The 27,648-nt window shown below is 47.3% G+C and overlaps 1 protein-coding gene across 2 annotated transcripts in view; it reads right to left on the reverse strand.

Moving 5' to 3' along the window:
• The window catches only part of ENGASE (endo-beta-N-acetylglucosaminidase), a 324,534-nt gene that overhangs the window by 143,097 nt on the left and 153,789 nt on the right, over positions 1 to 27,648 (reverse strand). For both annotated transcript variants that reach the window (XM_086931067.1, XM_086931068.1), the window contains 2 exons: positions 25,035 to 25,200; positions 16,014 to 16,117 (listed from right to left, as the gene is read on the reverse strand). In XM_086931067.1, the coding sequence (XP_086787193.1) occupies positions 16,014 to 16,117; positions 25,035 to 25,200 (270 nt within the window). The remainder of the gene's footprint in view (positions 1 to 16,013; positions 16,118 to 25,034; positions 25,201 to 27,648) is intronic.

Genomic DNA, 27,648 nt, shown 5'->3' on the forward strand with positions numbered 1-27,648 from the left:
GAAGTATGTTGGCTGGTCCGAGTTGGAAGGTTTGGGCAGATGAGTTCTTCTAGAAGGGCATCCCTGGGGAAGTCCTTGTAGGAGCTATACGTTTTCTTTCCCCATTCTGGTTGGCCTTGGTGCACTGGAGTGGCCTGAGGGATGGCGAAGAGGATGACCAAGTGGTCAGTCCAGTCGTTTCGGGGTCTTACAGCGAATTTATGGGGAGGCTGTCACAATAAGGTTAAGAGTGTGAACTTTACAGTGAGTGGGTTCAGAGATGGGTTCATTAATGCACAAGTTACTACTTGTGTAACGACATATATGTAAGAGACATTAGTTAGTGATAGATTCCTTACCTTAGAATATCCCCAGGCATCAGACTGGATCCGGAAAGTTTTGCTTAGCAGTACCCCTGCGCGTTAGTAGGTGGCATCCTGCAGCTCCGCGTCCGTCACTGGCGTCGTAAGCGCCGAGATGACGTCACAGAGAGTACTTAGGCACCACCATGAGCGCTGACGTCAGTTCTGTACACATTTTTCCGCGCCAGGAACGCACAGCCATGCAAGATACTGACAATTGGTGCATAAAACTAGGGCCCTAAAAAGGATGACCTTAACCCTAGTAATCAGTTCGCAGAACAGGGAGGATGGGCGGGCTGGTCAGGGAGGATGGGCGGGCTGGTAAGGAATCTATCAATAACTAATGTCTTTTACAGATGGAATATGCTACTTACCAGTATGCATCTGTTCTTGGCATGTAGGGCTGCTGACATTCATATCTGTGCATAGATCGCCACCTGGTGTTGGGTCCGTATGATTGCACCTTGTTGTCCTGGAAGAGCCTTCGAAGTATCACGAGATAGGTGACTCCTCCCCTGGACTACAGTGCGCATGGGCATCTTCTCCATCCTCAAATTGTTTTTCGCCATTGTGGCAGAGATGGAGATAGTAAAGTAAGAGATGGCCATGTAAAAGATAATGCTGCAGATGCTACAAGCACCGGGGAGGAGGGCGGGCGATATGAATATCAGCAGCCCTACATGCCAAGAACAGATGCATACTGGTAAGTAGCATATTCCGTTCGAGGCATTTGGGCTGCTGAATTCATATCTGTGTATAGACTGAATAGCAGTATCTCCTCTAGCGCTGGTTACCTGTGCCTGCTGCAGCAGTTTGAAAAAGTGTTTTGAGGACAGCCTGGCCTACAGCAGCTTGCTGCTTTGCTTGCACGTCTACACAGTAGTGTTTTGTGAAGGTGTGCATGGTAGTCCATGTGGCTGCTCTACATATGTCTTCAAGAGGAATATTCCCTAGGAAAGCCAAGGATGCCCCATTTTCCACGTAGTGTGTGTTCTCGGGGGGACAGTTAAAGTGCATTTAGCCTTTTGATAGCATATTTGAATGCATTTAACGATCCATCAGGCTATTCCTGACTTTGATATTGGATTTCCTTTATGTTGTGGTGAAAAAGCAACAAATAATTGCTTTGTTTTCCTAAATGATTTCGTTCTGTCCACATAATAAAGCAGAGCTCTCTTTACATCCAGTGTGTGTAGGGCTCTTTCAGCTACTGACTGTGGATTTTGGAAGAACACTGGCAGTTCTATCGATTGATTAATATGGAAGTTGGATTGACCTTTGGCATAAACTTAGGGTTTGTTCTAAGAACCACCCTGTTAGCATGTACTTGCATGAAGGGATCCTGAATTGTTAATGCTTGTAACTCGCTAACTCGCCTGAGTGAGGTAATGGCAATTAAGAATGCCACCTTCCACGTTAGGAATTGCAGTTCGCATGAGTGTAGAGGTTTGAAAGGAGGTCCCATGAGTCTGGTAAGTACTATGTTTAGATTCCAGACTGGGGAAGGTGGGTGTCTTGGAGGGATCACTCTTAAGATCCTCCATGAAAGCTTTTATTGCTGGTACTCTAAACAGTGAAAGGTGTTGCCTATTTTGAAGTTATGCTGCTATAGGATATATGGAAGAGTACGCTAGGTTGCATCTTCGAAGATGCAGCAGGTAACATATAATGTTCTGTATGGAAGCATCTAAAGGGTTTATTTGGTTATTGTTGCAGTAAATAACAAATCTCCTCCATTTAGCTGCAAAGCAGGCTCTTGTAGTTGGTCGCCTTGCCTCCGTAATGATGTTCATACAGTCTGGAGGCAAGTTAAGGTATCCAAATTCTAAGACTTCAGGAGCCAGATCGCTAGGTTCATCTGACTGGGATCTGTGTGTCTGATTTCTCCATGGTTCTGAGTTAGAAGATTGGGTGAGAGGCGCAGCCTTTGATGAGGAACTACTGAAAGTTCCAGGAACGTTGTGTACCATGGCTGTCTCGCCCATGTAGGAGCAACTAGGATTAGTGTGAGTGATTGTTGCCGCAGTTTGTGTGCCACCAGCGGAATCAGTGGTGCTGGGGGAAAAGCGTACGCAAATCTGCCTGACCAGTTCATCCATATCGCTTTGCCTTGTGACAACGGATGTGGGAACCTGGCGGCAAAGTACTGGCATTTTGAGTTTTCGTTTGTGGCAAACAGGTCTATCTGTGGGTGCCCCCACTGCCTGAAGAATGGTTGGAGAACTTGGGGGTGAATCTCCCATTCGTGTAGTTGCTGGCTGTGTCTGCTGAGCAGGTCTGCAACCTGATTGTCTTTCCCCGGAAGGTGTTCTGCCAGGAGAAAGATATCTTTCGGAATTGCCCACTTCCATATGCTCTGTGCTAATTGGGACAGTTGTGGAGAGTGTGTTCCTCCAGGTTTCTGGATATAGTACATTGCTGTCATGTTGTCCGTCCAGATCAAGACAGTCTTGCTGTACAAGTATTTTTGGAATGCTTTTAGGGCTAGGAATATCGCTAGCAACTCTAGTTGGTTGATATGCAGTTTCTTATGTTTGTTTGTCCAGAGCCCTTGTACTGTGTAGTGAAGGAGGTGGGCTCCCCAGCCTGTCAGTGATGCGTCCGCTGTGAGTACTAGTTGTGGAATCGGCTTTTGGAACAGTCGCCCCTTGGAAAGGTTTTGTGGGTTCCACCACTGCAGAGAGTTGTGAGCGCGACTGTCTACCAACACTAGGGGCCAGATGTATCAAGGCTTTTGCGACTCGCAAACGGACAATTTGCATTATTTCATATGTATGAAAAAATTGCAATTTAAGGAATCGCAATTATTTGCGATTCCTTACTTTGCCACAGCATTTAAGGAATCGCAAATTTTGCGATTCCTTAAATATGTATGACACATTTCAAAATTGCGATTTTGAGTTAAGAAATTACCACCAACTTGTACTTGGTGGTAATTTGCGATTTCTTTTACAAATGCCCTATTTGGCATTTGTGAGGGTGGCATGTGACACACATACATGCCCAAAGGGCATGTATGTGTGCCACATGCACACACATGTAAATGTCAGGGGTGCAGCAGGGTGTCTGTGAGACACCCCTGCACCCTTGAAATAATTCTCAAATTGCGATTAGCAAATTGCGAATTCGCAAATTGAGAATTATTGCACTATCATTCCTATGGGCCTCCTGGCCCATAGGAAAGCATTGGAAATTATTCTTTATTTGCGAATTCGCAAAATGCGAATTCGCAAATAAAGAATGATAAGAAATAGCAAAAAAATAGCCATTTTGTACATACATTCCGTTTTGCGAATTCTAAATAGCGATTCGCAATAAATCGCTATTTAGGATTCGCAAAACGGAATCTTGATACATCTGGCCCGATGTGTTTTAGTTGTCCTTGAGCCTGGTTCCACTGCCGTGCTAGGCATTCTTGCAATGGACGCATTTGAAGTCTGGCATGGGGGACAATGAATATGCATGAGGCCATCATGCCTATGAGTTGCATGAAGACTCGAGCTGGAAGAAAGTGTTGTGGCAGAAATTTGTGAATGAGCATCTGCATGCTGGCTATCCTTGCTGAGTTTGGGTATGCCTTTGCCACTGAGGTATCTATACTCGCTCCCAGATTGTTGTATGTGGGATGGTTGTAGATGCGATTTTGGGTAGTTTATGGAAAAACCTAGGCTGTGTAGCAGCTGGAGTGTTTGAGACGTAACTCTTGCACATTGTTGGTACAATTTTGCTTTTATGAGCCAATCGTCCAGGTACGGGAACACATGGATTTGTTGCCTCCCGAGATGAGCAGCTAGTGTGGTTAAGCATTTTGTAAACACTCTTGGAGCTGTGGTCACCCCAAAAGGGAGAACCTTGAATTGGTAGTGTTGACCTTCTATTTCCTGTGAGCTGGATGGATGGGTATGTGAAATACGTGTCCTTCAGGTCCAATGTTGCCAGGAAGTCTCCTTGCTGTAGCAACGGGAGCACTTGCTGTAGTGTGATCATATGGAAGTGCTCCGACAGTATGTATTGATTTAGGGGTCTGAGGTCCAATATTGATCTGAGGGAACCGTACTTCTTGGGAATAAGGAAGTATAGGAAGTATACCCCTGTCCCTTGGTGTTGGAAAGGGACCGGCTCTATGGCCCCCTTTTCCAGCACGCATTTCACCTCTTGTTGTAGTAGGGTGATGTGTTCTTTTGACATAGGACGGTGTCTGGGTGGTATGTTTGGTGGGGTAGAAGTGAGTTCTAGGCAATAACCATACTGGATAATTTGTCTCACCCACCTGTCCGTGGTAATTGCGTTCCAGACAGGTAGGAATTGTTGGAGTCTGCCTCAGACTGGTGTTAGGTGGTCTGGAGGTAGCGTAATGAAGTCACTGTTTTGTGGCGGTGGGGGCTCTGGTGTTGTTGCCTCCACGTCCTCTTCCCTTATTATTGTTGCCCCTATAACCTCCTCTGTTGGGAGTTTTTGTTAAAGGAACCTTGAGTATTGCTTTTGTATGAAGTTGAGGTCTGTGAAGTATTGCCTCGTGTAGCTGCTCTGTACGTGGAGCGTCGAAAGGCACCTCTGTGTTGCTGAAACTGCAATGCACCCATTGATTTAGCAGTTTGTGTCTTTCTTCATTTTATCTAAAATGGTGTCGAATGCGGGGCCAAAAAGGAAGTCTTGATTGACAGGCTGAATAAGAATGGTGGACTGCACCTCGTTCTTAAAGCCGGAAATACGCAGCCATGCATGTCGTCATAATAAAACGCTAGTGTTAATAGACCTGGCTGCGGTGTCGGCTGCGTCAAGCGCACATTTGATGGAGGCGTTGGTAATAAATTATCCCTCCTGTATGAGGTCATTGGCTTGGGCTTTGAAAGGTTCAGGCAGGTGTTGCATTAAGCTTTCAAGCTGGTCATATCGCGCCCTGTCGTAACGAGCTAGCAGAGCTTGTGTATTGTCAATCCTCCATGAATTGGAGGCCTGTGATGCTACCCTTTTACCTGAGGCTTCTAGTATTTTTGACTTCTTATCAGGAGGAGGAGCCTCCCCTGTTGTCTGTGAGTTGGCTTTTTTGCGTGCATTAGCCACTACCAGTGAGTCTAATGGTAACTGACCTCTGATGTACGTAGGGTTTGTAGGGGCTGCTCTATACTTCTTCTCAATCCTAGGATTGATTACACGTGCCCTGGCTGTATCTTTAAATATATCAGGCGCGTGTTTTAACACTCCCTTTAGCATAGGTAGTGTTCGGACGCTTTTTTCTGAAGTAGGGAAGGTGTCAAACAAGTAGTCTTCTTCTACAGGGTTATTATGCATGTCTACGTTGTGGTACTGCGCTGCCCTGTCTATTAGTTGGTTGAAGACAATGGTGTTGTCAGTAGGTGACGGCTTATTTGGGTATGAAGAGACGTCAGGGATGGGATGGGTGTCATATGGGTCAGTTGGCTCCCCCCATGGTTCATCTTGAGGATTAGGATCCTCTGGATAATAAAAATCATGCTGTGGATCCTCCCCTGTGTTTCCCTCATTGTCCCCATAGTGAGAAGGAGAGTAAGCAGCAAAAGGTGTAGTAGGTATAGTGAAATAGAAAGGACTAAAGGGTCTAGAGGGAGAAGTTCCAAAGTCTTCCTTTTTCAGTGCAAAGGGGGGAATGAGAGTCTGTGACCAGTGTCCTCTTTTTCCTATGCAGGATTGTGACTTTACCAGTCTCCGGATTAATATATATCTTTGCCTGGTCGTATGATGGATCAGGATGGAAGAGTTCTTCCTCAACTGTCCTTGGTTGTATCTTTGACTTTTTTGGCTTTGGGTCGAGAACACCCGTTTCGACGACTTTTGGTGCCTTCTTGCTTTTCTTCGGCTCAGGCCCTTTCTTCGGGTCGACACGTTGTGCTAGTCGGATTTCTTTGGTTGGCTGTCTTTTTCAGAGTCAATGGCTTTTTTGGGATCGACTGGTGTTTTTGGAGCGCTTGTTTTAGGTTCGATAGCCTACTCCGGCCGGATTATAGGCTTCGATGCGGCACCCTTTTCGTCAGCGACCTTCTTTGGTTCGGCGACTTTCGGCACAGCTGGCTGTTCTGGCTCGACGACCTTCTTCGTGTCGCCGCTTTTAGGCTTGGCGTCCTTCTTAGGCTCGACGGCCTGTTTGGGGTCGGCGCCCTTCGGCTCGACTGCTTTTTTCGGGTCGACTGTTTTATTTGGGTCGACGCCTTTAGGCTGTACAGTCTTCTTTGGGTCGACGCCTTTCAGGTCTACGACCTTTTTGGGTTCTGGAACCTTCTTTGGGATCACGGTACTAGGCCCTGGGGTCTCTGAAGGCTTAGGTTTCGGTTTCGGAGCCAAGCCGGATGGCGGGGCTGTCGAATGTCTTTTTGGATCTTGGCCAAGGCCTTTTGGCGATGCCTCGACCGGAGCCTTCGGTAACGGGGTAATTGGTGTCGGGGGCAGTGTACTCATAATTTGCCCCGGTGGAATCTCGTCATCGGAGTCAGAGTGGTCCTCGACGGTGACTATTTCTAGGTCAGAATCTGGAGCTTCTGGAAGTTCTTGGTCATCATCGAAGATGTTGTCCTGTTCCGGTGCCTGTCGCTGCATCTCTTGCCTAGCGGCCCGTCGAATCCGAATGGTTTTCTTCGACCGGAACTGGGCACAGGCTGGGCAGGTTTCTTCCTTATGGTCTGGAGAAAGGCACTTGTTGCATACTGAGTGCTTGTCAGTATGCGGGAACTTTGAGTGGCATTGTGGGCACCTTTTGAACGGGCTCCTTTCCATCGACAGCAGGCCCACGTAGCGTCGAAAAGGCCCAACGGCCCGCGTCGTCGACCGGTTCGAGATGGAAAGCTTGATCGAGCCAAGAAGTACCAAGCGAGAACAATACCGTCGAACTCGAGGGTCTTTTGGCCTTTATAAAAGTTTGGTTTCGATTCAGAAGTTGGAGTGTAGGAATAACATCTGAACCCAATGGCGGAAAAAAAAAACCTGAGGATAGAAAAGATGCCCATGCGCACTGTAGTCCAGGGGAGGAGTCACCTATCTTGTTATACTTCGAAGACTCTTCCAGGACAACAAGGTGCAATCTTCCGGACCCAACACTAGGCGGCGATCTATGCACAGATATGAATTCAGCAGCCAACATGCCTCAAACATATCGTTAAACAAGTAGTAACTTGTGCATCTGAAAGAGACACGTTAGTGATGGATTCCTTACCTTAGGATAGATACGCCAGCAATACCAACCCCGGTGGTGGGTCTGCGAATAAAATTACACCAGAAAATCACGGAGCACAGAAGGGCCAAAGAAGGTGTCCCTCCGGACTTGACTGTCAAGGCAGTAGTGCTTGGTAAACGTCTGCAGCGAGGCCCACGTGGCTGCCTGACAAATGTCCTGCAAGGGAAAGTCGCGTCCCAATGCAGTAGTGGCTGCCGTTGCCCTGGTGGAATGAGCACTCAACCCCACAGGAGGCTCCTTCTTAGCCAACAAATATCAGGCCTTGATGCAGAGAATGACCGACCGAGAGATGGCCCTTTTGTGCACGGCCCGACCTTTTTTGGCGCCCATGTAGCCAACAAAGAGCTGGTCATCCACCCGGAACTGTTGTGTGTGGCTCAGGTAGAAGGAAAGCGCATGTTTTGCGTCCAGACAGTGGAGCCTCTCTTCCTCTCTGGTAGGATGCGGAGGAGGAAAGGTGGTGGGCAAAGCAATGGTCTGCCCGATGTGGAAGGGCGTGACAACCTTTGGTAAGAAATAAGGACGGGTCCTTAAAACCACCCTGTCAGGATGAATAGAAAGGAAAGGAGGTTTAGAAGAAAGAGCCTGGAGCTCACTCACTCTTCTGGCAGAGGTGATAGCTACCAGGAAAGCGGTCTTAAGAGTGAGAAGACGTTAAGGACAGTTATGAAGGGGCTCGAAGGGAGAACACATCAGAAACGTCAAGACAAGGTTTAAGTCTTAAAAAAAGAGAGGGCTGATCAGGAAGCTGTAGAAAGACAGAAATGGCCGAAATATAACCTTTGATAGTGCCCAGAGCAGAGCCCTACTGGACTTAAGAAAGAAGGAACAAAAGAACCTCGGAAAGAGGGTCAGAAAGGGGATCCACAGCTTTCGCTGTACACCATGCCACAAACTTGTTCCACCTGCAGGCGTACACCGTTTTAGTGGAGGGACGCCTGGCTGCCAGAAGGACATCACAGACTTCGGTAGGAAGGTCGAAAGGTGTCAACTGTCGCAGCTCAATCTCCAGGAATGGAGGTGGAGGCTGGACAGGTTCGGTGGAGAACCGTCCCCTCCTGCTGCAACAGAAGATCCTCCCGAAGAGGCAATCGGATCAGGGATCGATCGCCATGCTGAGTAGTTCGGGATACCAGTATCTTCGTGCCCAATCCAGTGCCACAAGGATGACATGGGCCCGGTCGGGCCTGATCTTCTTCAGCACTCTGGGCAGAAGTGGTATAGGCGGAAAGGCATACAACAGACCGCAACTCCACTTGTGACGAAAAGCGTTGCCGAGCAAGTGCCGCCTTGGAAATTCCAACGCGCAGAATCGATGACATTGCGCGTTCTCTTCGGTGGCGAATAGATCTAACCAAGGCTCTCCCCACTGCTGAAAGAGACCTTGCGCCACGTCCGAATTCAGACTCCATTTGTGAGCCATCAAGCACCGGCGGCTGAGTTTGTCCACCCTGGCGTACAGAGAACATGCCAGGTGTTGAACTACCAAGGTAATGCCTTGACGTTCCAGCCATTTCCACAGATGCAGAGCCTCCTGACATAGGGTCCAGGACCCCACCCCGCCCTGTTTGTTGCATTACCACATGGCGGTGGTATTGTCCGTGAACACCTGCACTACACTTCCCCGGACAGAGAGAAGAAATGCCTTCAGTGCAAGCCGGATCGCCCGCAGCTCCAAAAGGTTGATATGGAGCTGGGACTCCGCCGGGGACCAGAGGCCTCTAATCTCCGCCTCTCCCAAATGGCCTCCCCATCCCAGGAGGGATGCGTCTGTCACAACTGTGTGCTCCAGTTGGGGAAGGGAGAGGGATCTGCCATTGACCCCTTAGCGATTTGTGAGCCACCACTGGAATTGTTGAGCAGTCCCCTCCGAGATCTGGACATGATCGGACAGGTTGCCCTGATGCTGTGCCCACTGGAACTTCAGGTCCCACTGGCATGTGTCACCAACCGGATTCAGGAGGCCATGAGGCCCAGGAGCCGTAGGGTCATCCTGACCGAAACCCGGGATAGAGGCCGAAAGATCGGAATCATAGCCTGAATATCCCAGACTCGCTGCTCTGGAGGATAAACCCGAAACCGCGCCAGATCCAGAACCGCTCCGATGAAGGGGAGCTTGTGAGAGGGACTCAGGTGAGATTTCGGCACGTTGATGGAAAACTCCAGCAACTGCAGGAGGTCGGCCATAGTCTGAAGGTGGTGGACGACTGCCTGGGGCGAGCCAGCCTTCAACAACCAGTCGTCGAGGTAGGGGAAGACTTACACCCCTGACCTGCGCAGATGAGCCGCGACCACCGCCATCACCTTCGTGAACACCCGAGGGACGCTGGTAAGGCCGAAGGGGAGCATGGCAAAGTCAAAATGCTCATGGCCCACCATGAACCACAGGTAACGCCGGTGGGCCGGCAGGACTGGGACGTGAAAATAAGCTTCCTTCAAGTCCAACGCTACCATCCAGTCTCCAGGGCAGCCAGTACCTGAACCAGCATTTTGAATGTATCCTTCCGGAGGAAGCGAATGATGTCCCGGAGGTCCAAGATGGGACGTAGGCCCCCCTTGTCTTTCTTGGGGACCAGAAAGTAGTGGGAATAACAACCACTCCCTACATCCTGCACAGGAACGCGTTTGACGGCCCTCTTGGCCAACAGGGCCATGATCTCCAGTTGGAGAAGAACCAAATGATCCCCCAACATGCGGTGGCACCGAGGGTGCATGGCTGGAGGGGAGGACTGGAAGGGAAGGGAATAACCCTTGCCCACTATCTGCAGCACCCACCTGTCCGATGTAATTTTGCACCAGTGGTGGAGGTGGCGGCGGACCCTGCCACCCACCGGAATGAGGTGCTCCCTGAAGCTCTGATTAAGAAGGCTTGAAGGTGGAAACAGCGGGGGTAGAGGTGGACTGACCCGCCCGCTGGTTCCCAGACCTGCCCCTGCGGAAGCCACGGCCGCGCAGAGGCTGGTTCTGCAGAGGCTTGTTGGAGGAGCGTGCCTGAATGCCTCTGCCCAGGCCACGTAAGGAACTAAACCCAGGAGTGGCAGGGTTCTTCGTAGAAAGACCCAAGGACTTGGCCATGGCCCGTGAGTCCTTAAAGCGCTCCAGTGCACTGTCGGCCTTATCGCGAAAGAGGCGGGAGCCATCAAAGGGCATGTCCATGAGCGAGCCCTGGATATCGGGCGAGAACCCAGTCGAACGCAACCAGGCGTGGTGCCGCAACACCACAGTCGTGGAAATTGCCCTGCCCAACGAATCAGCGGTGTCCAATCCACAACTGAGGGCAAACTTAGCTGCATCCTTTCCTTCAGCAATCGCTTGGGAAAGGACAGCCTGGACCTCCTCATAACACTGAGGCAAGACCGGAGTAAAGGAATCCCACACTTCGTGGGAGTAACGGCCCAACAAGCAGGCGGTCTTAACCGATCACAGCTCTAAGCTGGCTGAGAAGAACAACCTCTTACCAAATTGTTCCAGCCTTTTAGAGTCCTTATCCTGCGGAGCCGTGGGAAAGGCACTCTGCGACGTCGAGGCCTGAATGACCAGGCTCTCAGGCGTAGGGTGAGTGGTCAGGAAGGTGGGATCACCAGGCGCCGGGCGATGACGCCTGGCGACATTTTTATCCACTTGCGCCCCTGTGGCCGGCTGCAATCAAGTGCCCAAGAGGACTTTGGTAAGGGCCTCACTGAAAGGGAGCAGCGGCTCTGACGATGCAGACGCCATCTGGAGCACCTCTGTAAGGAGGTTGGTTTTGAGGGACACTGTAAGCAGGTCAAGATTGAGAGCCTCCGCAGCCCGGCAGAGCACCAGGGTGTAGGATGCACCCTCCTCCATAGTAGGCGGAGGAGAGGCAACCCCTAGGTCAGAAGAAACATCGAGTTCACCCGCGTCTTCCAGACCGTCCACCCAATCTTGCTCGGAGTCACATTGCCGGGAAAGAGGGCTCTCGGACCTGTCCCAGTTGTCGTCCGCCTCTGGCGTAGAGGGAGCCGGAGAAGGGACGAACGGCACCAAAAACGGCACCAGTCTGGGTCGGGCCGGAGCCGCTTCCCAATTCGGATCCCAGGCCAGAACAAAATGGTCCGGGAGCCGGCGCAGGGGTGGGATAAACGGCACCCAGTGCAGTGCTGGAGGTGGAGCCGAGGGCAGCGCCAGAGCCGGCAGCTCTGCACCTCGTGGCACCGGGGCCAGCTGTGTAGGATCCTGTGGCGGAGCCACCGGGCCAGCAGGATCTGGACACGGGACTGCGGGGCCTGAAGGCGCAGCGGCGGGAGCCCGGGGACTAAAAAGGCGGTCCATGGCAGCAAGAAACTCTTGCATCTGTTCGGGAGTCGCCGACAGACCTGGGTATGGCGGGTAGGCCGCGGGACTCCCAGGCTCCGGAGGAGCCGCAGGTGCAGAGCCCCTGTCCCCTTCGTCCGCCTCTGAGGAGCGACGGGGGGATGTCGGAGAGCGAACACGCTTCTTCGACTTCTTTTTATGGCGTCGCTTACTGGAATCCGAAGACGAAGACTTGAAGCCCGAGGAGCGACAGGTCCAGTCCCGCGAGCGGTCGCGGGAACGACCCCTGGACCCAGAGCGGAGGTGTGACGAATGCCAAACCTCCAGCAATTTCCACCGCCGCTCCCGCAAGGCTTTCAGGGCCATGGCTCGACAGTCCCGGGGGTTGTGATCTGTCTCCAGGCAGTAGAGGCACACATCGTGGGGGTCCGCCAACGACCTATTACAGCGGCCCGTCCTACAAGACTTAAGGCCGTGCATCCCTATGTGCACCAGGAGAAAAAAGGGGGAAGACAAAAGTCTCAAAAGAGTAGTCAAAAAGTGACTAAGGTATGTGCTCAATCCGGATCTGCGCTTGCTGGTGTTGTAAAAGAAAGAACTGACGTCAGTGCGCATGGTTGCGCCTAAGTACTCTCCGTGACATCATCTCGGCGCCTACGACGCCAGTGACGGACGCGGAGCCACATGATGCCACCTACTGACGCGCAGGGGTACTGCGAAGCAAAACTTTCCGGATCCAGTCTGACACCTGGGGATATTCGAAGGTTAGGGATATATCACTAATGTGTCTTTTTGAGATGTCCAGTGTATTGAGGAGTGTGTAAAAGGATTATTTTGTTGTCAAAGTGTGAGGTAAGATTTTCCCGATATATCCGGAAACACATGGCCCCCACAGGTACCGAACCAGAGACACGCTCCTGATTCAGGCAGTATACAAAATGGGCGCTGGAAGGGAGAGGCACTTAGTCAAATGGCTATACAAAAGACTGCATGCACACCTACACACCTCCCTAACACCTCTTCGCACAAACTGGGAAGTGGACCTCAGTCAAGCCCTAATGATAAGGAACAGTGTTTTTTATCAGCATACCAATCCATGATCTCCCATAACTCCCGATTCAAATTAATTCAAGTTTCATTACTGCACAGGGCCTATTTGACACTACAAAAATTACACAAAATATTCCCCACAGTACCCCGAGCTGCCCAAGGTGTCATGCCGACTAGGAAGAGTTACTACAAAATGTGTCATTGGTAATACCCAATTTAATGTGATTATGTCCGAAATATACTGAGATGTGGTGCATTACTAGGAGTGTCTTAATGCATACCAAGGAACTAATTAATGCATGACAAACCCAAATTAAGTTTTTTTTAAAAAAATAAGTGCAAGGTAAGATACGTGTGATGAAAGGGAGCAGAGGTGATGAGGTCTGAGATTTCTGCAGTAAAGACCTTGTTGGGCCTAAGGGGTCCGAAGATCAGACTGAAGGCAGCTATTTGGGATACTGAGAGGGGGGCGTTGAAGGTTTGGGGATCGAATGACTTAATGGGGGTGCTTTATATGGCGGGCAGGCCACATGTGCTTTTGCAGATTTCTCATCCTATCTTGGTGTGTGTTCAGTGTGGCAAATCCGCTAGCCAGAGGGGGTGGAGTTCATCAAGGGTGTATGAGAAAATAACACAGAGTTTTCTGTGATGAGGAGTACGTCCGGGTTGTTTGGTGTAATGAATTCTGAGATGTCACAGGCATGGAGCACTGAGGAATGTGCACCGATGAGAATGAGGTGAGAAGTGTGTTGTATTGGTGGGGTCTGTATATTCATGAGTTGTATGTAGATGAGGTGGTGAATGTTTGCCATGCAAATGCAATATGGTTGTGTGCTTATTGTCCCATAATTGGCTCCCTTTAACTTCCTCCACGGGCTTCATCCGTTCATCTCACACGCATTAATGAGCTCCTTTATGTAGTCTCTTCTGCTCTTTCTCCAAAGTGCACCCAGGCCTGTTCTCATCAATCCATTCTCTTTAGCTCATTCTACTTAGCATTGAGAAACAAAACCTGGGCACACGGATTAACTCTCTTCAGGGCTTTAAAAGCGTCATGATAAGTATTGGATGTCCGGTGATAATTCCACTTCTCCTGTCAGCGTCTCGTCGGTAAGGGTAACACCGAGCTTGGTGTTACCCTTACCGACGAGACGCTGACAGGAGAAGTGCTGCATTTACAGGCTTCTTCGCGGTCTCGGACGCATCCGCCCGTTTGACCGCATTCTATACCCAGTCATCCACCTAACTTTTACCCGTATCCGGGTTGGAATTATCACCGGATATCCGATACTTATCATGACGCTTTTAAAGCCCTGAAGAGTCACTGGCATTGTCCTTTGATGAAACACGTGTCGGCTGGCGTTTGTCTAATTTTATCTACACGCATTAAAGCTACAAGATATCCATCCGGTGTTGACCACATTCATTCATTACTTTATGGACTGTCAATAATTATATGTGTGCCCAGGTTTCGTTTCTCATTGTTTAGTGCAGGCCCCTGCGCCTGTCCCTTTAGGGGTTTTGGGTTTCCCCCTTTCCTGGCAGCACCATACCCTTTAACTACTTCCTGTATTTAGTCACCCTTCTTAGCTACCTGTTTAAGCGCCAACAGCCTGTCACGCCAAACCCTGCACAGTAACCACTCTACTTAGCATGTTCTCTTACCAACTTTTAAGTCTCACTAATGCGGATTAACTCTTCAGCTAGTCCTTGTTTATTTATTTAATAATTTATTTACATTGTTTTTGTAAGCGATATTTCACTGGAAGGTATTAGAGCGCTCCACGTGTAACATTAACTGTGTACACATGACAAGCATACGAAAACTCTGAATCACCACCTCCAGCTTTTTCTCTCTGGCGCTTTTGTTCAACTTCTTCCTTTTGGCCTCCTTTCGGTCTGGCTGACATTTCTTCTCTTCCTCTAATTTCAAAACTCCTACTTCTGCTTCTTTCTTTCACAGGCTTCTTCTTCCCCTTAGGGTGTTTTGTACGGTTTACCACCTCTGACCAGCTCACTACCATGCTCGCTTTAACTATTTCCCACTAAACTAATATTTTCATCTGACTCTCCCTAGTGTTTCTTTTCAGCTCATCGTATCGCCCCCTCCCCTTGCCCTGCTCTTTTCAACCTGCTCTTCCAGTTCCTTTGGTGCATCATCGTCAGGTCACTCTCTCAGATATGATTTCCTCATATCACTCATATACCTCTGTTCTGCTTTCTCTTGGGTTTACTGTTCTCATCGCCCATTTTCGGCTCATTCATTCGGGACTCTGCTCTTCAGTTCACACACTCTGGCTCGCTCATTTCAGTTTAATTAAACGGATACACTCGATTAAGCTTAGTCTGCTGGGCCTGCTGCATACAGATGACTCTCCCAAGACTGCTCGCTTCTCTGTTAAAAATGCCCAGAGCTCTCCATCTTCCTCTCTTGCACTCTCTGATCAGACAGTTGTTTCTGGCCTACTTCCTTCGGATCTGTATCACACCCTACCCATTGCCTACAATCCTGATCATTGAGACATGCTCCCTTCACCCCACCATCTCCCTGTCTCTCTAGTTCTCTCTCTCCCTGGTTCCCTTCTTGTCAGGTAATTCTCCCTGTCCGGTTCCAGTCATTCAACATACCCAGAATCACATTCAGGCGATCACTATTCAACTCACTCCCATTGGCCTAGGCTAGTCAGTTTCTCCCCTTATATGCTTTTTCCAGGAAATCAGAAGTAGACCCCCCCCCCCCCTCCTGACCCTCCTCCCAAAAAACTAAAAAGGTCTTTAGATCACATTCCCAGGCTTGCTCAGTTTGACCTGTTCTCTAACACCTCAGCCAAATATCTTTGACCGATTATCCTCAGCTCCACACCATGCTCTCCTGAGTTTACTCTATGATACATTCATATTCTGCCCCTCTCCCACACCTACTTTTTAGTTTACTTCCTTCATCTTGATATTCCCCTGAATGCCTATCTACAGCTTACCTCACTTTCAATCGCTTACATTTGATTTGCTTACCTTACCCTCTTCCTTTCCCCCTACTCATCCAACCAGACGTTTTTCTTTGGCATGCTCCTCCTTGCCCATACAGTCCCTGTCCACTCCCTTATCCCCTCCATCCACCTCACCGCCATGGTCCTGGTGCTCACTTGTTCTGATTCTGCAAGAAGTTCTCTTTTCCCAGACATTCATATACCCAGGCTGGAGCAAACAAGGCCACCGACATGTTGTACTTCCTGATCAGCTGCAGAGCCTACAGAGACAAAAGGAGAGGGATTAAGGGTCGCTCATTGATGAGAAAAGTGTCTGACCTGAGTGAGAACAGTTGCACATCCAAAGGTTGCTGAGGGAGGGCAGGGTGCCACAGCAGACACACAAATACCAAACCTCATGCTGCAAAAAACAAATGTTAATTGTACTGATTAGCATTTGATTTCCTTTACCAGTAAATATAATGCTTTAGGTCTATTTCGATGACCAAGTGAAATATTTCTTTATGATATGATGCCTCAACCAAAGACTTTCATTTCTAAATCAACTATAAGGAAAATGCTACTTCCCAGTATGCATCTGTTCTTGGCATGAAGAGCTGCAGATTTGTTCAGTTTGCATTAGATCGCCACCTGGTGTTGAGCTCGGATGATTGCATGTTGTTGTCGTCTTGGAAAAAGTCTTTGTAGTCACGAGATAGGTGACCCCTCCCTTGGACGATAGTGCGTATGGGCATCAGCTTCATCCTTAGATTGTTTTTGGCCATGATGGGAAATGATGGAGACAGTAGAAAGAAGAAAGGATGTCCATGCATGTATATCTAATTAAGATAAAACTGGAACAGATACAGGTCCCGGGGAGGCGGGGGGGCATGTACAAATCTGCAGCTCTACATGCCAATAACAGATGCATACTGGTAAGTAGCATTTTCCGTTCGAGGCACAAGAGCTGCAGATTGTACACTTTGCATCGATTGTGCAGCAGTGTCTCCCCTAGCGGTGGTCACCTGTGTCTGTTGCAGTAGTTTGAAGGACAGCTTCACCTTTTGCAGCTTGCTGCTTGGCCTGCGCATCAACACAATAGTGTTTAGTGAAGGTGTGTTGAAGACCATGTTGCTGCCTTGAGATGTCTTCTAGGGGAATGTTTCCTAAGAAAGCCATGGAGGCTCCTAGTTTGCATGTGGAGAGCGCTCTAGGAAGAACTGTTAATGTGTATTTTGCTTTGTGATAGCATATTTGTATACATTTAACAATCCACCTTGCAATTCCTGATTTAGAAATGGGATTGCATTTATGTGGTGGAGAGAAAGCTACAAATAGTTGCTTTGTTTTGCGAAAGGACTTGGTCCTATCGATGTAATAGAGAAGAGCTCGTTTGACATCTAGTGTGTGTAAAGCTCTCTCTGCTACAGAGTCTGGGTTTTGAAAAAACGCTAGTAACTCTACAGATTGGTTTAGATGAAAAGGACACTGGAGGCTGCGCTGTTCTAATTTTGTTAGATCTCAGCGCAGCCTTCGATACGGTGAACTACCAGCTTATGATCCAAAGAATGAGGGAGCTCTGTATAATAGGCCCTGCCCTCAAGTGGTTTCAGTCCTTCCTTCAGGATCGGTCATATAGAGTGATTGAGGGAGAGTCGGTGTCTGAACCGATTATGTTGAACTGTGGAGTGCCTCAAGGGTCTTCACTGAGCCCCACAATGTTCAACATATATATGAGCTCCCTATCCCCGAAACTTATTCCGTTCGGTGTCCAGGTCGAGTCGTATGCTGACGACACCCAGTTGGTGGTATCTCTTAATCAAGGCAGCCGTCCTGATCCAGGTCTGCGCTCCTGTCTTCATGACATCTTTTTCTGGATGAGCAGCTCGTTCCTAAAGCTTAATGGCCCGAAGACGGAGCTTATGTTTTTTGGAACATCGGCTCCTACTAATATGGATTCATCGTGGCCCAACTGTCTTGGTCCTCCTCCTGTTTCGAAGAAGCAGGTAAAAAGTGTAGGAGTATGCATAGACATCAACCTGGATTTCAAAGCTCAATCTTGTAAAGTGGCAGGCATTTGCTTTGGATTACTCCAGAAATTTAGGATGATGCTATCCCTGCTTCCTTTCTTAGCAAGACGCGTTTGATACAGGCACTGGTCTTATCAAGACTTCATTATGCTAATGCCGTGTATCTCGGTGCTCCCGTAGGTACAATGAGAAAACTGCAGACAGTACAGAATTGTGCGGCCCGGATGTTGCTGAAGGTGCCCCAGGCGGTCCTCGGCTAAAGATGCTCTGATGAGGTTGCATTGGTTGCCGGTTCTGAAGAGAGTGCAATTTAAGGCCCTCTGTATTGTCCACAAATCGATATCAGGAAATGGTCCCCCCTTATGAGGTCTTGGAATCAACCCTGCCGAATAGGACCCTTAGATCCTGTGGTAAGGGCCTAATGTTTATACCGAGAATCAAACGGGCAAGAACAGGAGGATGTCTATTTTCTTATAATGCTCCTAGACTGTGGAATAGTATTCCTCAACACCTACACTCTCAGCCCGGTCACCTTAAATTTCGCAAGCTTCTTAAATCTTCTCTTAATTCCTTTGTGCTTTTTAGGTTGCCCAGCGCTGGGATGCCTCCGGGTAATTATGCGCTTAAGAAATGCTACCCAATAGACAATAAACAATAGAAGTAATTACTTTAGGAAGGAATTTAGGATTAGTTCTTAGAACCACCTTGTTACGGTGTAATTGTAAGGAAGGTTCTTGTATAATTAGGCTTTCCTGTTTTCAGTTTCTATTTTTGGTAAATTCGGGTGGGTTTTTTTCAGTGTTTTCAATATCTTAAAAAACAGTTATCAGTGGTTACACATTTTCGCGCCACTAAACAGAAAAAGTGTTTTTCCGGTGTTTATGGAACGTTTTGCTTTTATTATTGCTTGCTTTCTGCACTAAAACAACATGGTATATAGACAGTGTACTTGTAGTGTATAGGAGGTCCAAATAGATTTTTGCAAATTAATCTTATTGTAGTACACCATACAATACTTCTTCAGTGAGTCTTTGGGTCATGTGTGCTTGCTCTTTCCTTCCCATGTAAACTTCTGTGAAAAGGCCCTCTCAGCATTTATAGCCCCTTGGGCTGAGAACAATCAACTAAGGGACACAGTTGGGATGACTTTCTTTGATGCCACATAATAAAGCAAAATAAAGCACAAAATTATAAATATGTGCTTAGGAAAACAGTGCACCAGAATGGTCTAAAAAGTCAATAGCATCCCTCATTAACTCTGAAGATTGTAAAGATGCTTTCAGCATACCATCTAACAAGTGGGAAGGATCTCCTACAGGGAATCACTTCAGCTTGGTTATCATTTTTGACAGGTCATCACACAGCTTTTTTATATACGTAGCTGAATCACTGCAAATTCAAACAATATCACTCTAATCTTTGTTGAACTTGGAAAGAACCTTTTTTGCAGAGCATTACACGTGAGACTGCGTTCCATGTTTTCCAAAAGTCTGGTGACATGTTTTCACCACTATCCCAGATTCTTGGTGATATATATACTTGTCACTATACCTTGCATTGAATGATTAAAGCCGGAGGTTTTGGCAATTCACCTACTATCAATACTGACCCACTAGAAACTATGGCCTGATGTATTAAGGGTTTTTACCCATTCTCTGTGGGTAAATGTAATGACACATATTAGGAAAGCTTTTTATGAAACCATCCATTTTACCTATCAGTGAAAGAATTAAATGCAGCCAAAATATCAAATATGAGTTTGATATTTCCTGATTCTCTATAGTTTATAAAATAATTAAACTAGACCTAAAACATAAAACTAAACCCTGCATCTTTAGACCAAAGGCCACAAAACTGAAAAAGTAAAAAGAAGAAGAAACAATATTTTACTGGCATCTCTAAAAAAATAAAACTCAAGCAGAATAATGTTACTGCTAGCTTGTATAACAAAGTTACATTGCATTGATCCCTTCAGGAAGAAAAAAATTACTCTTTCGCTCTCTTTTTCCTTTCTTTGAATGGCATTTAGTTTGTGGTTGTCCAGGTGTTTTTTCAGTGTTTATATGTGAGGGCTATTTTTCTTTCAGTGGGGTTTTATCAGTTATTATAGGTTTAAACCTAAAACCCCACAGCCTATATATAATGAAAGCTTGAATCTCACTAACCCTTCTAAGAGAAGTAATAGCAAAGAGGAAAGCTGTTTTCCATGTGAGAAATTGTAGTTCACATTTGTGTAAAGGTTCAAAAGGGGGTCCCATGAGCCTGGTAAGAACAATGTTTAGGTTCTACACTGGAGAGGGTGGTAACCTAGGAGGAATACTTCTTTTTAATCCTTCCATAAAAGCTTTCATTGCTGGTACTTTAAACAACGACATATGTTGTCTGTTTTGTAGATATGCGGCAATGGCTGCAAGATGTAAACGTATAGATGAATAAGCTAGATTACATCTTTGTAAATGTAGAAGGTAACAGATAATATTTTGGATAGAAGCATCTAAAGGATCAATTTGATTATTATTGCAGTAAATTGCAAATCTTTTCCATTTAGCAGCATAGCAAGCTCTAGTAGTAGGTCTTCTGGCATCTTTAATGATAATCATACAATCTGGTGGCAGGTTAAGGTAACCAAACTCGATGACTTCAGGAGCCAGATCGCCAGATTCAGTTGACCTGGATCTGGATGCCTGATGTGTCCATGGTTCTGCGTTAGCATGGATGGTGTCAGAGACAGTTTTTGGTGTGAAACTAGAGCGAGTTCTAGCAGTGTGGTGAACCACCGTTAGCATGCCCATGTGGGAGCTACCAGGATCAGTTTGAGAGACTGTTGTCGAAGCTTGCGTACCACTAGTGGTATTAATGGGGTTGGCGTCAAAGCATACGTGAATCTGCCTGACCAGTTCATCCATTTCGCATTGCCCTTGGACAACGGGTGTGGAAACCTGGCAGCGAAGGTTGGGCATTTTGCGTTTTCGTGTGTGGCAAACAGGTCTATGTCTGGATGACCCCACTTGTGAAAGAATGGTTGACTTATCAGATCAGTTACCTGATTGTGAACTCCTGGAAGGTGTTCTGCAAGCAGATATATCTTTTGTGGAATGGCCCATCTCCAAATGTTTTGTGCGAGCTGGGACAGTTGCAGGGAATGTGTGCCTCCTTGTTTCTGTATGTAGTACATGGCTGTCATGTTGTCCGTCCGGATTAAGACAGCTTTGTTTTGTATGTGTCCTTGGAAGGACTTTAGTGCCAGGAAAATCGCCAGCGACTCTAGGTGATTGATGTGAAGCACCTTTTGTTGAGCGGTCCATCCTCCCTGAGTTGCGTGGTGTAGTAGATGTGCTCCCCAGCCTGTGAGGGACGCGTCTGTTGTCAGTACTATCTGTGGAACAGGTTCGAGGAATGGCCGTCCTCTGGACAAGTTTTTGGTGTTCCACCACTGCAGAGAGCGATGTGTGCGGCTGTCCACCAACACCAGGTCTGTTAGTTGTCCTTGTGCCTGATTCCACTGATGTGCTAGGCATTCCTGCAATGGGCGCATTTGCAGTCTTGCATATGGAACAATAAAAATGAAAGATGCCATCATACATATTAGTTGCATGAACACTCTGGCTGGGAGAGAGTGTTGGTTGTGAAACCTTGTAACTAAGGTTTGAATGCTCTGTATCCTGGCTGGACTGGGATAAGCTAGAGCTGTAATGGTGTTTATGGTAGCCACTAGGTATTGATGTACATGAGAGGGCTGTAGATGTGACTTGGTGTGGTTTATTGTAAACCCCATGTTGTGCAGTGTCTGAATTGCGTGAGATGGTTGAATGACTTGGCATTTATGAGCCAATCGTCTAAGTATGGGTAGACATGGACAGGTTGTCTTCGGAGATGTGCTGCTACTACTGCTAGGCACTTTGTGAACACTCTTGGTGCAGTTGTGACCCCTAATGGAAGGACTTTGCATTGATAGTGTTGTCCTAGCACAAACCTGATATACTTCCTGTGAGAAGGATGTATGGGAACGTGAATGTAGGCGTCTTTGAGGTCTAGTGTAGTGAGGAAATCGCCTTGTTGCAATAATGGGAGCACTTGTTGTAAAGTGACCATGCGAAAATTATCTGAGTGCATATACAGATTGAGAGGCCTTAAATCTAGAATTGGTCGTAGTGTCCCATCCTTTTTGGGTATTAGGAAGTAGTGAGTAAACCCTGTTCCTAGATGTTGCAACGGAAATAGCTCTATTGCATCTTTTTTGCAGCAAAGATAGAACCTCTTGTTGGAGCAGCGTTAGATGTTCTGTGGACATTGGACGCTGTCTGTGTGGTATATTTGGAGGGGTAGCTGTAAGCTCTAGGCTGTAACCATACTGGATAATCTGTTTTACCCACTTGTCTGTTGTGATGGAATTCCAGACAGGTAGGAACTGTGTTAATCTCCCCCCTACAGGAGTGGAATGCTGTTGGGGGAGCTGAAGGAAGTCACTGTTTAGTGGTGGAAGAGGATCGATTGTAGTTGTTACCTCGACCTCTTCCCTTATTGTTATTACCTTTGTAGCCTCCTCTAAAGTATCCTTTATTAGAGGATGCTTGTGTATTTGTTTTAAAGGAAGCTGAATTGTCTGTTCCAGCTTGTTTGGAGCCTCCTCTGTAGAAGGAGCGACGAAAGGAGCCTCTTGCTTGGGTGGACTGCAGAGCTCCCGTAGAATTGGCTCTTCATTTTTTCAAGAGCTGTGTCTACTTCTGGACCAAACAATTGTTGTTGGTTGAATGGTTGATTTAAGATAGTAGTCTGTATCTCTTGCTTAAATCCTGAAATTCATAGCCATGTGTGATGTCTAAGGAGGACACAGGTGTTTGTTGCCCTGGATGCAGTGTCTGCTACATCTAGTGCACATTTAATGGAGGTATTAGATATAATCTTACCCTATTGTATGTGGTCATCTGCTTATGCCTTATATTGGTCAGGTTGATGTTGTAAGAGCTTCTCTAGCTTATCACAGTGAGCCCTGTCGTATCTTGCAAGGAGGGCCTGTGTGTTAGCAATGTGCCATGCATTGCTAGCTTGGGCAGCTATTCTTTTCTCTGAAGCATCTATGATCTTTGATTCTTTATCAGGAGGTGGTGCTTCGCCTGATGTTTGTGAATTTGCTCTTTTCCTAGCGTTTGGAACTACTAGGGAGTCTAAGGGTAGCTGTACTTTAATGTAAGCCGGATCCCCAGGAGCTGCTCCGTACTTTCTCTATCCTTGGGTTTAGGATTCCAGCTCGTACAGGATCTTTAAACACTTCTGGGGCATGTTTAATGACTCCTTTAATCATTGGCAGTATTTGCACAGATTTTTGGGATTGTTCAAAAGTGTCTAGTAAAAGGTCCTCTTCAATCTCATCTGAATGCATGGTAACATTGTTATAGATGGCAGCCCTATTATTTGTGTCCAAACCCAATATGGTCTTCTGGAGGAGAAGGTTTAGATGGATATATATGTGGGTCAGGAATATCTAGTATATTCTGTGTGTTTGGATACTCCCAGTCTGGTGAACCTGTTGGGTTGGGAAAAGGGTCATCTGGGTCTTTCCCTCCCCCCATGCTATACTGATAATCATCAGCATCCTGAGGAGGTGCATGTTGTGGAGAATGAGGAGGAGAATTTTGATGTGAAATGTTTAAAGGGAGAGCAAGAGAAGGAGATACAGGAGAAGAAGGGTGCATAGGAGATGTGGGTGCATAGGAGATGTGGCAGAGTCCTTCTTGACAGGCACTGGAGGTGTAGGTGCTGTATCTGACTTACTCTTCTTGTGTGGTGTGGTGAAAACATGTCCTGTTTCTGGGTCTATGTATATCCTCTTTTGCAAAGGATCAGGTCTAAAAAGCTCTTCTTGAGAAATTGCTTTCGGTGACAATTTTTTCGGCTCCGGGACTGGTTTGTGCTGGTCTTTAGCCTTAGGAGTTATTGTATAGTCCTGTGGCGTACTTTTCGGCACCGAAGGTATTGTTTTCGGAGTCGAGGCCTGGTTTGAGGGCTTGGAGGCATCGGAAACAGGCTTTATGGGTTTCAGCACCGAAGATTTTGAGGTGGAAGGAGAATTCACTGCTTTCGGTGCCGTCTGTCTTTAGGAGTCGATGGTTTCTGAGTCTTTTTCGGAACCGGGACTTCTTTCCGTTTCGGTGCCCAGGGAGCTGGTAGTATCGGCACGTGCGGTTTGCTCGGTATGGAGCTACCAGAAGGCTTTAATATTTTCTTCGGAGCCGGGCTCGATGGTGGGGCTTTCGAGGAAATGTCTCGGTCTCGACTGGGTCCCGAAGGCGGGGTTTTGACCTTAGCCTTTGGTTTAGGTGTTGGGGCTGGGGAGTCGTACTCACGCGTTGACCTGATGGTATGGAGTCATCGGAGTCGTCTGCCTCAGATACGATCTGGAGATCATCGGAATCTTCCTCGCGGACACATGGACCTTCGGCGAAGATATCCACCGGATCCGGAGCCGATCTCTGCATGTTGCGTCAAAGGGCCCTCCAATCTCAAATGGTCTTCTTGGATCGAAAGGACGCACAAGCTGTGCAGCTCGTGATGGTCGCTGTGTGGAAATTTTGCTCCACACACAAGGCATTTTTTGAATGGTGTCCTTTCCATGAGGTGTAGGCCTCACCACGTGGGTAGGCCCAACGGCCCGCGTCGACTACCAGAATCGAAGTGATGAGGCCGAGTCTATGTATATTGAAGTTAAAGTTTGTTTTCAGAAAGTTTTGCGCGTCAAAGTCTTTGAAAAGTAGATTTTCGAACCGTGGCGGAAAAGTTGCATCCGCACCCAGTGGCGGAAAAAAACAATCTAAGGATGGAGCCGATGCCCATGTTCACTATCATCCAAAGGAGGAGTCACCTATCTTGTGACTACAAAGACTTCTTCCACGAAAACAACGTGCAATCATCCGAACCCAACACCAGGTGGAGATCTAATGCAAAGTGTACAATCTGCAGCTCATATGCCTCGAACTCAATGTTACCATAAGAAACATGGGAAGCATTGTATCGACCTGCCTTGTGTTTGGATTTGTAGTTCTACAGTACTATCATGTCATGGTTTGAGCTTGTTGCTCTGTTAACCAGGGCATAATAACTGACTTTTTTTTTTATTGCCAACTCTTTGTTACCATGCAAAGCAAATATACCACCACGGAGTTCCAGGTACCTTATTGGTTTCGTAGCGGCCTCCCACGACCTCACCACGGGCAAATACGTCTACCCCAATGTACACATCAGCCAAGCGATTCTCTGCTTCTGACAGCATGTACTCCAGGTTCTCTTCCTTCCAGTTGTAGTTGGTGAAGATACCATCACAGGAGTCAAAGAAAATTCTGTGGGAGCCGGAAAGAGAGGACATGTCAAGAGCCAAGCATAAGAAGGAAAGTTGATTTCCTTCTTCCTGCCCTCCACTCTAAATCAATAATTTTTATTTTGCATAAAATCTATAAAACACATGTCACATTTGAAAATGTTCTCTAAAGGTACAGCATAACTATGTAAAATCATCACAAATCATTATGAAACACAGACAAGTTGCTTTTTCTTTTCTATTGCAAATCAAATATGTTTTGATGGTCAACATTAACTAAACCCAAGTATTCACAGCAAGGAAAGAACAGTTTTATTCTGTAAATCTATAGCGCATATTAGTCTTCACAGATATTTTGTCACGCAGGCATTGTACCATTCAAAGTGCAACAATCAAGCCCACTACTTGTAATAAAATAGCGATCTTGAAGTATCTAAGCTGCGGGAAGGTTTCAATTCCGCCTTTACGACGGCACTGGATGCAACAATTTCTTTTAAAAATCACAGCCCCTCACAGCGACGACCATCAGCCCCATGGTTTACGCCAGACTTAAAATTAGAAAAATCCAAATGTAAAACCTTGGAGAGACTCTGACGGAAAAGGAAAGACCCCCAAGATAGGGATCTTTAGAAGCAGGCTTTGTCCCAAAACCATCAGAATATAAAAACGGTTAGACAAACTTTTATCATAAATCAAATAGAACAAGCTAGTAATTCCTCAAAGGCCCTCTTCAATGTAGTATGGGATTTAGTCTCCCCGCAAGTATGCACCCAATCCCCAGTGGAATCCCAGGAGTTTTGTGACTCACTGTCTACTTTCAGGAAAAGATTTCTAATATCTATGCCAAATTCCCAGTTGCTGCTTTGCAGGACTCTGAGGCCAGCATCAGATCAGTGGAGCTAGGAAAAGTAACCCATAGTACTCTGGATTGTTTTCAGATGGCCACGCTAGAGAAGTACTCAATTCCTTGGTTACAGCTGAATACGGCTCACCCTATGAATCTTGTTACCCTAAGATGATGGCTCTCCTAGCCACTTGCTGTGCCCCCATGATTCAAAATATTTCAATTGCTCTATACAAACAGGAATTATCCCCATGGCGTGGAAGGAAGCATATGTACGGCCTATGACCCGCAAGCACTTAGCAATTACTGTCCAATATCTCTGCTACCTCTGTTGGGTACAGAAAAGGGGGTGGTGATGGACAGAGTATCTGAATTAAACAGAACACTCGTACCCAGTCAACAGATCAGGGCTTGATCCATCACCGTTTTTTAGCTCACTGCACCATCCCAGCTCAGAACCTGGCTACATGCAAATTAGTCTGTCCCTGGCCCAGTGCATCATGGGAACAGGGCAGACCAAACTACCAAGCCAATTCTTATACTGGGAAGGAAACAAGCTTCCGGGGACCGGTTTCTGGCATTACGCCGTCTTCGGCCCGGCTTGCTTGAATCCTGATGGTGCAATGAGCAAAGGACTCACATCGGAGTATACCCTTCCACGCTTATGGTTCTGAGCTGGGATGGTGCAGTGAAATAAATAACGGTGATGGATCAAGCCCTGATCTTTGGACTGGGTAAGAGTGGTCTGCTTAATTCAGACACTCTGTTCATCACCACCCCCTTTTCTGAATCGTTTTTGGCCACTATAGGTGTGGCAGGGTATACTCAGACATGAGTCCCTTTCTCACTGCACCATCAGGATTCAAGCAAGCCGGGCCGAAGAAGGCTGAAATGCCAGAAACTGGTCCCCGGTAGCTCGTCTCCTTTCTGGTGAAGAATTGGCCCTCTTCAAAGTTGCTTTTAGCCATCATTTTACGTTCAGTGGTATGCTCATCTACCGCCCACCTGGCAATGACTTAGTCTTCAAGTCCGCTCTTGCCGACATGGTAAGCTCTTTAGCGTTCGGTTGTGCGAATTTTAACACGCAAGCGCAGCGGACGAGCGCAGCGGGAGCGCCGTTTGCGCGCCGAAGGCGTCCGCGACCAGACTGGACCAGGGGCCACCCCCCCTGTCTCTCCCGTTCCTCTGGTCAAGACTTACAGCTCCGCTGCTCTACGCCTCATAGGAAGCAGAGCCATTGCCTTATGTACCCGCACTTTTGCAGCCACATCCCTCCCTCCTTGTTGCTCCGAATGCAAACATTCCTTCCGAAAAACCCTGACCGGCCCCTCGGTACAGAAATATTGCATGTTGGCATTAAATTGTCGGTCACTGCCAAAGCATAGCACCCAAATGTCCATGCTGCTAGAGGACCGCAAGCCGGATGTTATCTTTCTAACAGAGACCTGGCTCTCCACTCAATCTGACCCAGACATAGTCGCAGCTTTACCTAGTGGATACCACATTGTTAGAACGGACAGACCAGTAGGAAGAGGCGGCGGTCTGGCTATTATTTACAAAAACCAGTACCGTTGTCGCACCACAGCAGAAAGTATCCCCGAGTGCGAAAGCATGGAATTCTGCATA

Source organism: Lissotriton vulgaris, chromosome 7 (genome assembly GCF_964263255.1).
Source record: "Lissotriton vulgaris chromosome 7, aLisVul1.2, whole genome shotgun sequence".
In the NCBI taxonomy this organism is placed as follows: domain Eukaryota; kingdom Metazoa; phylum Chordata; class Amphibia; order Caudata; family Salamandridae; genus Lissotriton; species Lissotriton vulgaris.